The sequence below is a fragment of the Phaethon lepturus genome, unplaced genomic scaffold (genome assembly GCF_000687285.1).
Source record: "Phaethon lepturus isolate BGI_N335 unplaced genomic scaffold, ASM68728v1 scaffold50435, whole genome shotgun sequence".
Classification (NCBI taxonomy): domain Eukaryota; kingdom Metazoa; phylum Chordata; class Aves; order Phaethontiformes; family Phaethontidae; genus Phaethon; species Phaethon lepturus.
In genome coordinates, this window is record NW_010539443.1 from 15,381 (window position 1) to 28,533 (window position 13,153).

Genomic DNA, 13,153 nt, shown 5'->3' on the forward strand with positions numbered 1-13,153 from the left:
TACCTTCTGCTCTGTGACCACAGAGCCATATGAAGAGGTAAGACAGCCTTGTCAACTCAAGAAAAGATGACCAATACCTGTAATGACTAAAACAGTAAAAACTTGCATCAAGTGTGTGAGCCCACCTGCCAGAAGAAACAAGATGACCCTTAAGCTCAGTACCTAGGGAGGCAAGATACTTACTTTGCTATATCTATTAATGAGTTACACTGCAGGATCATCATGCTTTTCCCATGCTAGCTATTTTAACATAACACAAAGCTTGATTTTGCTGCACAAGAAAAGCTGTTTAGGATGAGCTGTTGCATGAGGAAAGACTGGGTTCAACGGTACTTTTGCAAATCAATGGAAGATGAAGAGCAATGCTGAAACTCCCGAAGTTACCTTATTAGGAACGAACACAAGGATAGGTGTCCATGCTTCCCTTCAAACATGCAACTACCTTCTTTGAAGATGCTGTCCATTCAGAAGCACAGGGGCTCCAGCACTCCCTGACTTGTAAGGCATCACAATGTTGAGGATCCATCAGCCAGAGAAGTGAATGAGCCATGTAACACTGATCCCACTGTCTGCAGTGTTGTATCACAAAGGAATTTGATCTTTTGCAGGAAATAAGCTGCAAACCGTCTACAAGCAACAGTAAAACTTCCCTAACACTTCCACCAGTTACAGATTAAAGTCTTGTTGCAGAAGAAGCATCTTACCCATTGCAGAGCAGCACTGCACGAGAGTTTGCTGGGCCTGGTAAAGATTAACAGCCGGGTACAAGTGCTCTCCTCAGATTATTGAAGTGAAAAAGAGACACAGAATCCATCAAGAGAATTATTGTTCTGTGCAGCTCACACATTCCTGCAACATTTCAAACGGACCAAAAACTAGAGGCAGGAAAACTGTCTGGAAATAAAACAAGAGGCGAAAAAAAATTACCGGAAAATACAACTGAGAATTGAGAGCAGCTTAAATACTAGTAGAAGAACCGTAATACATTTTAGTCCTCAGAGAAATCTGCACTAATGGACAGTATTTCCAGTCCAAAATAGATAAAGTAACACACATCTTTAAAGAAAGAGGAAAAATAAAGTGTAATTGATAACAGATTGAGATATATATTAAGGAAAATACTGTATAAAGTGCACAATTATCTTGGTTTTGCAACCAAAACAAGAATGTGGTGAGGTGTCATCAAGATTGCTCATTTTAATTTACAATACAGCTTAGAATACAGGGGTTGACCTGAGATGCAGCTCTTAAGTACTCCAATTATTTTTGGCCATTGAAGTTTTGAAAGCTCACCCTGCACCTGTGGTTTCAAAAAAAAAAAAAAAAAAAGAAAAAGTGCCTGTCCTTCAAAGTGCATGGTAGAGATAGGAAAGGTATACATTGGTATGGCAAAAAAATTAATAGGACAGAGAATGAATCAATAGGAAGACTGAAAAAGAGAGATCATCACAAAACTTCCCTGCTTGAACAGCAGAAGAGGAGTCTAGGGAAGTGTATGTACTCTAACTGAGCTCAAAGACTGCGCAACACTTAGGCAAATCATGTTTCATTTGTATTGCAATGGTCTTTGCAGGAAGATGGTTGAGAAAAAGGGAACAATAGGAAAGCACAACAGAATTCAATTTGAAATAACAAACCAGAAAAATAAGCACTGCAGTAATATTAAAAACATATTTCAGATAAGACTTCTCGTGTCTCAGTTTGTATTTGTAAAGGATAATATTAGTTGTCAATTATCTAATCACAGCACTTTGAGGCTGGTCGGCAAAGACCTAGAATAGTAGTAGAACAAAAAAAGGATGCAATTTTGGTGCTGGGCAAAAAAGGATGGTAACGAGATAAAGTGGAGCATAACTGTGGATCAAATGAAAAAGTACTGTTTGGGAAATTGTAGATAACAACATAGTAAACACTGAGTAAAGGCCACCGTGGTGAGAATCAAGGTTTCTGCTGGATCTAAAGCAAGAATCTTAAGAATCTTAGCATTGTATGAAATGCTGAAAAATATATTAACAGCAACACTGAGTAATCAATCAGAAATAACAGCAGGAGAAGAAAATGAATACCTTCTCAAAACTAGTCCCCAAACTACTAAGTGCCAAGAGCAGTGTTGAATTTTTGGTAGTTTGCAATAAGGGTAACAAAGGAAAAACATAAGCTTAAGAATCTGATGGTGCAGAAGTGCTGGACACAGAGATTAATGGCACTTTTGAAAATCAGGCTCTAAAAAGATAAACTCCACAATTTAGCTAGACAAACTTGCTAATTAAAGATACTTAAAAGCGGTGATGTTCACCTGAAGGAACCAACAAAGGGCAATTTAAGCCTGGATCCTAAATAAAGTGTTAGAGCCTTTAAGGAGGCTCTGTGAGAAAACATCTTGCATAAGCAGGAAAGGTTTTGAACACCTCATTTATCCCTTGGTATATAACCTCTTTCTGTCATTGAGGGCACTCAGACAGCTAATGAGGTAGGTATAGCACAACCAAGTCTTTCCTGATTAAATAACGGTGATGGTAACACTTTCAACCTTATTAATGGGCCTAGAACAGAAATCATGATGACAATGGGTTTATGTATCCCTGAGAGGGAATATAAAACAGGAAGAATGGGAGTCTTCTCCATAGACTTTGGAAGAAGGGCCATCACTTCACTGCCATGGTGGGAAACTGTGTTATATGAAATAAATGTATTTGCACAACATCGCTGTGAGATATACGTGTTTTATAGATGGGGTAGCCAGAAAAGTTAATTGACTTGCCTATGGCCACGAAAGCAGTCAGTGACAGACCTGGGATTCGTGATCAGGACTTCCTTGCCTCCTGCATCATGTTCAAACAGTTCTCTACTTGCTGGCCAGAGGCTCACTGCATGGTTGTTCTAACATACTATATAAAGATAGTTCATGCAAGGGATGTAGCACAAAGTCACTGAAGAACAGAGCTCTCTGTACCAGAAAGCAGATTTCTTCTGGAAGCTGCGTGCAATTGGGAACCTCTGGTGGGAAGGACACATCTCGTTTCTTCACCCTGGAATGTCTGGTGCTTAAGGTTTAGCACAATGAGGACCACTTTAATGACTAAGTGTAACAGAGATAGCCCATACAGACATAAATTACAAGGTGTCTGGTAGTGGAACAACCTTTTCCCTATGCTCTTCTGAGCCTTAAAAGACAAACATTAGCCTGGTTAATTCAGTGGACTCATCACATACAACTATAGATCAGTCTATATTTCCATGTCCACAGGTCGGATATCTCCAGTTTTGTGTTCTTTTACCCACAGTTCCCTGTCTTTGGCAGGATCCACTTTCCGAAGCAATTGATCCACGAGCTCTACTGTCTAAAATGAACAAAACAAGAATCAAAATGTCAAGGGTGCATTTCAAGCAAAGACAGTCATTGCTCCGAAGCGTAAAGCAGCTATGTGCATGTCTATGTTGCATTTGCAGACAAGTGAGAACTACACATACATGAGACTCTGTGGGCAAAAGCCAGATCTGAATGTGAAGCCTCATAGCAGGAAGCAGAGAAAAGCAGACTTTTCACATCAAGCAGAGACAGACTTCTTATGCCAGGCATTGGCCAGTCAGTCTCTGGCTCCGGTCATGCAATCTGTACCTTACACCAAATACAACCATATACTGAGGTCAGCATATATCCCCCATACTTTAATATTCAAAAACTAGCCAGTTTTTTAATAAGAGAAAAATATATACTCCCTCCCCCGACAATGAATCTATTTACCATCTTCCTTGCAAGAACAGATGACCTTAAGGAGTACTGCATCATGCTGGGAGAGCTAACAATGGCTCACATTGGCCAAACATAATTCAGCTCGTAGTGTCTCTCCCAGCAAAAAGCTGTGATCCAGCAGTATGCAATGTAACCAGGACCAGAGAGTCCTGGGGGAGCAGGACTGCAGAGCGGCAGTACAGTACTGCTGCAAACTAACAAGCTGACTGCATACGCTTTTCACGTCTCCTTTTAATACAAGTCAGTCAGATCAGGATAGGGACCATTCTGCCCAGCTGAAGTGCAGTAAAGACCAAAGGGACTGAACAAAAAGCAGACTTACACTTTGGTTGAACATGTCTGTCTCATGCCGCAGCTGTGTATACTGGCAAAGATGTTGCCGAATCATCTCCACCCTTTCAACTTCTAGTCTCTCAAGCTCCTGGACATAAAGAAAAACAAGTCCATATTTTTCTTGGAAGCTGAGCTTGAAGGCCCAGAGAAAGGATGACACAGAAAAGGTTGTCAGTCAGTGCGATACTACCCCAGGATTACGCTTTGGAGCTGAACTCTGTGGTTGCACATCCTTCTGATTTGCAGAGAATCAGAGACAGCAAGCAACAGAAGTCTCTTCAGATTGAGCCTAATGGCAGAGAAGAAGGTTGAAACCTTTCCAAAACTGAGACAACCAAGGCAGAGAGAGGAGCTATTGCCTTCAAGGATGCTGCAAGCAAGAGGGAATCTGTTTCCTGCAAGAAACTTTGCATGCTTTGTTGCTAGCTCCAGAAGTTACAGTGATTCCTTGGGGAAATAGGAGACTCTGTTGGGGTCTGCCTGCCCTCGGTCTAACCAGACACCTGTAAGAGCAGTTTTATCTGTTCACCAGATGATGAGCTGGGACAAGTCTCCACCTGGCTCAGCTGGCGGTAAGCAGACCCCAGCAATGCTTTAGTTGAAAAGGCAGGTGATTTCTACTTTCCTCCTGATTTTTCTGCCTTGCTCTTCTCCTGGATTCTGATATTACACATCAAAATCTGCATTTAGTCCCTCCTTGGGGAGGAGCAGCAGTGGAAGCAGCATGCTATGGAAGTCTGCACTTAAAGACATATTCTGTAATAGACTTTGCTGTTTCACTAGAAAGCTCTGTATTCACAGAGACATCAATGGGACCAAATCAGAGGGTATTTCTGGTGTCCACTTACTGCTCACCATGGTAGAGTGCAACCCAAGCATATACAAGCAGGCAGGCTGCTACATAGCCTTCCTTGTGTAAGCTGCAATTTGTTAAACATCTTTTGGGAAACAGATCCTTCATTACAGCACAAAAATCTCAGGTGGCAGACTATCTGCCTGAGGAGGAAGAAAAGCAAAGGAGTTTGTGGTATGGACCAGATTGAAATAGATTGAGCTCCTATTGCTGTTGCTGGTTGATGTAGTGCCCTTATGGAAAAAATGGCCCACTTTGAACTCAGATTCCCTTACTTTGGGCATAGATGCGCAGGATCAGAACGCAGGACCCAGTGTGCTAGGGCTGGTAAGCACGCCATATGCAGAACATGCATTGTAACTGCACCAGAAATTTCAGGGAGGAAGGTACACAAGGAAACACAAATCTTCAGACCTTGACTCTCCTGACTTTGTATTGCATATGAACTAGTCGGTATCTGAGCTGATCAGATGCAGACTGGTTTTCAATTTAGATTTTATACTCGTGTATACCAAGACTTACCTTGAAATGCTTCTCAGCCCGAGTTTCACAATCGACAAACCTGCTGTGCGGCCTGCAGACTATGACCTTCCTCTTGAGCTATCTGTTAGAGCACTTCTGAGTCATACTTCTCTGGGAAGTATTCTCCAGCAAATATGCAGCCAACATATACCTGGCTGTATCTGGACACAGTGGCAGTGATGGTCAGTGTCATTTACATCAGTGAGAAACCACCAGTGAAGGTGAGAGGAGAATCAGATCCTTTATTACAGGAACAGACAACTTTTTCTCTCTTGTTCTGCTTTTGGGAAGATATCTGCCTCCTGGTTTTCCACTCACCCATTTGCCTTTATTTATTTACTACAGTTTAAATATGACACTGACACTCTTCCAAATGCTGAGCAATTTATTACCCTGCTTCTTATTAGGAGGAGTTTACAGTTTTGTGTTGTTCCAATGAGAAAAATACATGCAAAATACATTTTAATTTCCCACTTCTGAAAGCAATTGGCTGTTGTCCAGAAGGGCTCTAAGGAATGGCATTAGGGAGGAGCCCTCAAGCCAAAGTACAGGTATTTCAAGGAATACAGCACATCAAAGCTGTATCTTGGCATCTTGCTGACTAACCCCAAAGGTATATGCCCTTCGGGTGAATACTGTGAGCTGCGTTATCTTCGGAGAAACAGAACAATAGGCAATTAAAGCATGCCTCTTCTGAGCTGGCAGTACTCATGAAGAAATTGTAAAATCATGAATACAAAAATTCTATAATGTATAAATGGATTCAACAATTTATCACATGTTTTTCCATGTCTTCCTTGTGCATTACTTCATCCTTCCTCAGGACGATTCCAGCATTCTGGCACGTAATCAGCCCTGAACTGGTTTAATGCCTTCTGCAAAGAAACAATTATTTCTTCCTCCCCCTAATGGTATGAGTCTTTCTTAGAAGTGAGAACAAGAAATGCAATGGGAGATTTATCACCCAATTTTTTCTCACTGCTTTGCACTGTAATACCTATGAGTGATGAATGTTGTAGACCACTACAATTTTGCAGTGTTATACATGTGAGATGCTACACAGAGTTACATACCAGAGTGGTGGTGACCATTTCCTCAAACCACTTGGACTGGGCTTGATTGTAAAGATCCACACAGCGCATCAGGTCATCTCCTGAAAAGTTCAAGAGAGCAACACGTTAGTCTTGCCTAGCCAGTGTTATGGAGCTTAGAAGGACATTGCGGTTTAGTCTTTGTAGACAGACCTAGAGGGGTTCAATGTCAGTCCTGGTGCAGCTGAAGGCAGTTCTGTTACATGGTATTTGTCAGGTGTAACAAAATTTCAACAAAATGCTTGATGTGTGGTAAAAGAGCAAGTGATTGGGGTGAGAAAGAACCAGGGGGAAAGACAAGACTTTTAAAGGAAAATATGAACATTAAGTAATATTTTACAAAATGTGCCCAGAACTACGAAACAAGTTACTTCAGTTAAAAAAAATGGTCATAGGCAGAAAGTTATATCTGAAAAATAAAATAATTAGAGTGGGAATTCAATAATAATGAGTTATTGAATTGCAGGGTAGCACTCTGTAGGTGAGACTGCATTCTAAGACGGGTCTGTTCGAAACAGGAGCAAAGTGTCAGGCTCAAGTTGTCTGAGACTGAGGGATGCTTATTTGCAACTGAAACGCAGTTGCTCAGTCATGCATTCTCCAGCCTCTGAAGATGGCTTCCTCCTGTGTTCAGGGCAGTAACACAATAAACTTTGATTATTTAAATTTTTTCTTTGTCGCAGGACTCTGCTCTAACAGAGAGGGAAAGGTGGGTGGAAAATCTGGAAGGCATGTCTCAGAGATTACTGCAGTCCAGCTAGTAAATTCTCTTTCTTCTTTAAATGAGGTTCAGTTACGCTTTCCCTAATGGTTTGATGCCTAGGTTCAGGGCTCAAATTCATCCTGTTCTTTTAGGTGCAAAAAGGTCTTTATACATAATCTGGGGACAAGTCAAGCTTTAAGAACAGGACTCCAAACTTTGACACAAACAAGTGTCAAAGAAGTAAATGCACGTGGAAGTCTCTCATGGACTTAGAACTTAGGGTGGCAACCAAACTCTACAAAGAAACCAGGATTCAGAGCTTAAAGCTCAGCAATAAGCTTACCCACCCAGACAGGGGATGCCTACTCTGACATGACAAATCTGAACTAATGGCTCCCACCCTCCAGGAGGCTCCTCAGGAGCTATCCTCCACGCACCTGAGTGAACCTGAGCCACTGTACAGCCAGGAACATGAAAGCCATGAAACACTTGAACAATCCATGGGAGCAGAAAGCAATGTCACATGTCAATAACCAGTGGGATCATAGAAGGGCTCTGGTCTAGAGCTCTCTAGTCCTATCATCCACTTGCAACAGGCCTCATGTCAAAGCTAGATCACTACATGGTGCTGCTATGTGCATTGCATGCACCCCAGCTGGGGCTACCGCACTACCTGCGGGGATAGGGCAAATCATAGAATCATTAAGATTGGCAAAGACATCTAAGATCATCAACCCAACACCACCATGCCCACTAAACTGTGTACTGAAGTGTCACGCCCACACATTTTTTTAAACACTTCCAGTGATGGTGACTCCACCACCTCCCTGGGCAGCCTGTTCCAACGCTTGACCACTCCCTCAGTAAAGAAATTTTTCCTAGTATCCAATCTAAACCTCCCCTGGTGCAACTTGAGGCCATTTCCTCTCGTCCTATCACTAGTTAGTTGGGAGAAGAGACCAACACTCACCTCACTACAACCCCCTTTCAGGTAGTTGTAGAGAGCGATGAGGGCTCCCCTCAGCCTCCTCTTCTCCAGACTGAACAACCCCAGTTCCCTCAGCTGCTCCTCGTAAGACTTGTGCTCCAGACCCCTCACCAGCTTTGTTGCCCTTCTCTGGACACGCTCCAGCAATGCAATGTCCTTCTTGTGGTGAGGGGCCCAAAAATGGACACAGGGTTCAAGTTGCGGCCTCACCAGTGCCGAGTAGAGGGGCACGATCACTTCCCTGCTCCTGCTGGCCACACTAGTTCTGATACAGGCCAGGACGCTGTTGGCCGCCTTGGCCACCTGGGCACACTGCTGGCTCATGTCCAGCCGGCTGTCAACCAGCACCCCCAGGTCCCTTTCCACCAGGCCGACCTCCAGCCACTCCTCCCCAAGCCTGTAGCATTGCATGGGGTTGTTGTAATCCAACTGCAGGACGCAGCACTTGGCCTTGTTAAACCTCATACAATTGACCTCGGCCCATCGATCCAGCCTGTCCGGATCCCTCTGCAGAGCCTTCCTGTCCTCCAGCAGCTCAACACTCCCACCCAGCTTGTTGTCATCTGCAAACTTCCTGAGGGAGCACTCAATCCCCTCATCAGCCCTCCCCTGCCATGCACCGTGACAGTAGTACAAAGTGGGGGAGAGCAATGGGGAGACTCACACCAAACTGTGGGTTACTCCCATCTGATCTTCAGCTCTCTCTTGCTTGTTCAATAAACAGCTATCACAAACACTTTCTGAGGAAACAGAGAGGCGGTGAATTTGCAGACAGATAAAGAGCATCTCTCATGGAGCCTCCTGTCTCTGTAACTTTTGTTTCTCCTGAAATGGTTGTCTGTACACATGCTCACACTGCAAATGACTCTTCTCAGTCTTCTCAAAACCCAGACAGGCTATCCTGAAGTTTTAAAAGCCTCATAACTATGAAGGACCATTCTGCCAAGGAATGGACCTATGAGGGGATGATACACGGAAGCCCTAGTTAAAACACATTTTCAGCAAAGGTGAATAGAGCTGCATATAACAGCTTTGCAGATCTCAAGAAAGACAGTTCCTGATGGAGCCTGTAGAAGTGGTTTGAGGCTATGTAAAACATGCACAGGTCACATCAAGTGTCTGTGTTCTCGGTACAGTATAGCACACACTACTATATCCCCAATATGCCTTGAACAGAAATGATTTTAATCACTGGGTAGCTGTGGAAAAAAGACAAAAAGTTTACTTTCAAGGAAAAAGACAGTAGTACGAAGCATAACAGGCACGCACATAATTGTGGGTGACTGTGGTTTCAGAAAGAACCGAGGAAGGAACTATGATTTAAGGAAGAAACATCCTCAGCTGAGCTTCTTTGAATCTGACATTGAAAGTTTCACAAATATTCAGTTATCTCAGCATGCTTTCACAAAACAAAAGGACAATTCACATTCCTTTTACTGTTCTCACCCCGATTATCAAAATCATAATTTTGCAATGTTTGACTTGGAAAAACTGGGCTTCTTCAGAGGATTTAATACCAAACAGATTTGTAGCACGGTTCACTTTGTAGCTACAATATCAAAAAATAAGAAATACATGGGTAGATGGGCAGCTGCAACCCATCTTGCTCCTGCCATCCGTGGGGCTGCACTCGCCTCTGGCCGCCGAGAGACATGGGTACTCACCCGCCTGAGTGGACTTCCGTCTTGCCTTCTTAATTTCTTCTTCTGTCTTGTTGCTGAGCTTCACCTCTAGCTGCTGTGTTTTCATTTCCAGATCCTTCTGTCTCTCTGTCAAGGCTTTCCGGGCCTTGAAGTAATTAAAGAAGTCACATGTTTTAGAGGAAAAGAGCTGCCAGCTGCTTCCAGCCATCTATGACTCCTTCATACAAGTATTTTTCAGTAAGAAGTCAGGGAGTCTGCATAAAACTGGATCCTAACTGGGATTCAAGTTCTTCTGACACCATGTGGTGTTCAAAGAAGTGTCCTACCACCATATAGAAGTTGTCACCAACAAATCATAAGCACAGTACAAAAGGCATCATCAGACTTTCAAGTTTCTTAGTAACTTTCTCACTATTTCTGGAAGAAAGTGGAGCTGGAGCTTCTTCCAAATGTCCTAACCAGCATCACCAAGACACCTCTTCCATTTGATTTTCTTAGGATCTAAATTCTTGAAAGAATTTCAAATGTCTTACAAAATTTATCTTTAAGTACCTTCTGGATTCAATATACACTTATCAGAAACTGTAACAATAGGAACTTTTAGACTTATTTCAGAAAAACTAATTCAGGTTCATGATGACAGCAGTTCATGCTGTAGAAATCAAGAACCTGAGACCTGGTTACAACTAATTATTTAAATTACTTTAAAGTTCTTCAGGCTTTTAAAACCTGATTTATTAGTATCATTACTGTACTTAATATAGGCAAATTAGTAAAGTGTCTTAACAAAAAAACATCATTACCACACCTGCATGCTTGTCACCTCATTTGCTGAGGCTGCCTAAACACATAAAATAAAAATAACCTGTTTTGCATGGACTTGTTACAAAATAGGTCACATTTGTTCTTTATCCACTTCTGGTGTTTAAAACTAAATTCGGATGATTATATTTTATTAGCACCTTGCAGTTTTCTACAGTGACACCAGGCTGCAAGTTACAACTTGAGGCATTACTTGAGTTTTTTCAATTTGCAGTTTCTCAGACCTTGTGCTTGGTTAAGAGGGAGCTGCAGGAAAGCAATCTGGTGAGAAGCTGAGTGCTTCATCAGGCACCCTGCAGACACAGCTTTACTGTTTTTTAATTCCTTATTGTCAAGGCTATTCTAATTCATTCTTTTCAATACCCCTACTAAGGACCGTGTTTCTTTGCAGATATGACTGTGAAGAACTTATGGTTTTGCAGAAAAATGCCTTCCGTGCAGTCAGCCTAATGCATACATATAATCTAATAACCTTGTGCATCCTGCAACAACTCTGTCCCCAGGCCAACTTTCTCATGTGCACTTTGATCTTCAGTGAAAGCCCAAACAACCTTCTGGGTTGACTGAGCATGGTATTTTCCTTTCCAACTTACACCCAAGAACAAACTGCATGAGGATACCATTTGGCATAAGCATCTTGGCAGCTGAGGCACTTGCCAGCTGAGGCCATTTGCAGCCAGCTGCTGCTAAGAGAACACTTTTTGCAGGTGTAACTCTCCCTAAACCACAACCTCAGCTACCTGCTGGATGTTCATATTAGAACAGCCCCTGGAACTAGGGTGCTGCTGTTTGGGTTTTTCAGGTGAGGATCTTTGCTGCGAGGCACAGCAAAAGGGAACTGGGAGAGGGTTTGTGACTTGCTGTGCCAGGTTCGAGCTGCCTTCATTGGCCATCTGCTTTTGGCCACTGCATGAGAGGATACTGAGCCAGGTGAGCCTTTGGCCTGACCATGCTGCTATTCTAAGGCAAGGTTTTTTAAATTTTGAGGGCAATAGATGTGACTTCCACATGCATGCAAGCAAGGAATATTTTCCTCAAATGTATTATTAATATCCCAAATTGGGAAGGGGAGGAAGAAACAAAAAGCCAGTTCAGCAGTAATGTGTTAGCCCCTGCCTGTAGCCCCCAGTTTCACAAATCTCAGCTAAGCAGCAAACTATGTCAGGGGCCTGGCAATGCATAACTAGCAGCAGAAAGCACCCGGCAGAAACCTTTGTGGTTCTTTCTTGCAGAAGACAAACTTTCCATGGGGCAGCTGCTTTTCTGTCCAAACCAGCAGTATCTCATAAACCCTGTTCCCTGCTCCCACCTTTTCAACTGCTGCATAGCGGCTGGCCAGATGCTTCCGTAAGTCTGCAATATGGTGGTCACACTTCTTCATGTCTTTCTTAAAGTTCTCTCTGAAGTTGAGCAGGGGTTTCTCTACTTCGCTCTGAAGCTGGTAATGAAAACAAAGGAAGAAATGGCAATAATGAAGAGCTGGGCAGTGATTTCTGGCTCTTCTGCTGAGCAGAGCTCAGGACAGAGAGGAAACAATATACACACCACAGCCAAAGGCAATGTCTCTTCCCAAGAGATGTCTAAGTGAATCATAGAATAGTTTGGGTTGGAAGGGACCTTTCAAGGCCATCTAGTCCAACCCCCCTGCCATCTTCAACTACAGCAGGTTGCTCAGAGCCCCATCCAATGTGACCTGGGATGTTTCCAGGGATGGGGCATCTCCCACCTCTCTGGGCAACCTGGGCCAGGGTTTCACCACCCTCATTGTGAAGTATTTCTTCCTTATATCCTGTCTAAATCTACCCCGTCTTAGTTTAAAACCATCACCCCTTGTCCTATTGCTACAGGCCCTGCTAAAAAGTTTGTCCTCATCTTTCTTATAGGCCCCCTTTAAGCAGAACCACCTCCCTCGACCCGCTGGCCTACTGCAAAACTCATCTCTTCGCAGGACAGCTCTGTTAAGGGAATATTTACTGAAGGTGGCAAAAGGACAGGAATCTTGTCTTTGTCTCATAAATCTTCCTGTCAGAAATTGTTTCTCTCTTCTTACACATAAGATCCAACTGCAGGCAATATCTACAGCACTACTTCAGTGATTCTGATTCTGGCCTAACTGATCCAACTTGCTTTTAAAAAAAGTACACAAACTAAAGTGGCTAACCCTGACTGCAATAAGGTGACTCAATGGACTGTGGTGACACGTCTGCATTTCTTGTATAGTGAAAAAAGATCAAATAAGGGCACATTTTATTGATTTCCGTCAAGTATAAAGGAGCCTAAACAGAAGTTTGAGAAGTCAGAAACCACTGAAATGAGCTGTTGTGGTTTAACCCAGCAGGCAGCTAAAACTACACAGCCGTTCACTCACTCCTCCCCTCCCTGCCCCAGTGGGATGGGGGAGAGAATAGGGAAAAAAAGAAAGTAAAATTCATGGGTTGAGATAA

The 13,153-nt window shown here is 43.0% G+C and overlaps 1 protein-coding gene across 1 annotated transcript; it reads right to left on the bottom strand.

Annotated features, from left to right (window-relative positions):
- Positions 1 to 2,395: 2,395 nt before the first annotated feature.
- Positions 2,396 to 12,147, bottom strand: GAS7 (growth arrest-specific 7; the record flags this gene model as incomplete). The annotated part of the gene is made up of 5 exons (XM_010287118.1): positions 2,396 to 3,341; positions 4,077 to 4,175; positions 6,536 to 6,615; positions 9,909 to 10,032; positions 12,019 to 12,147. Coding segments are annotated over 5 exons (546 nt in total), but the record flags the coding sequence as incomplete, so codon positions are not given.
- Positions 12,148 to 13,153: the final 1,006 nt, after the last annotated feature.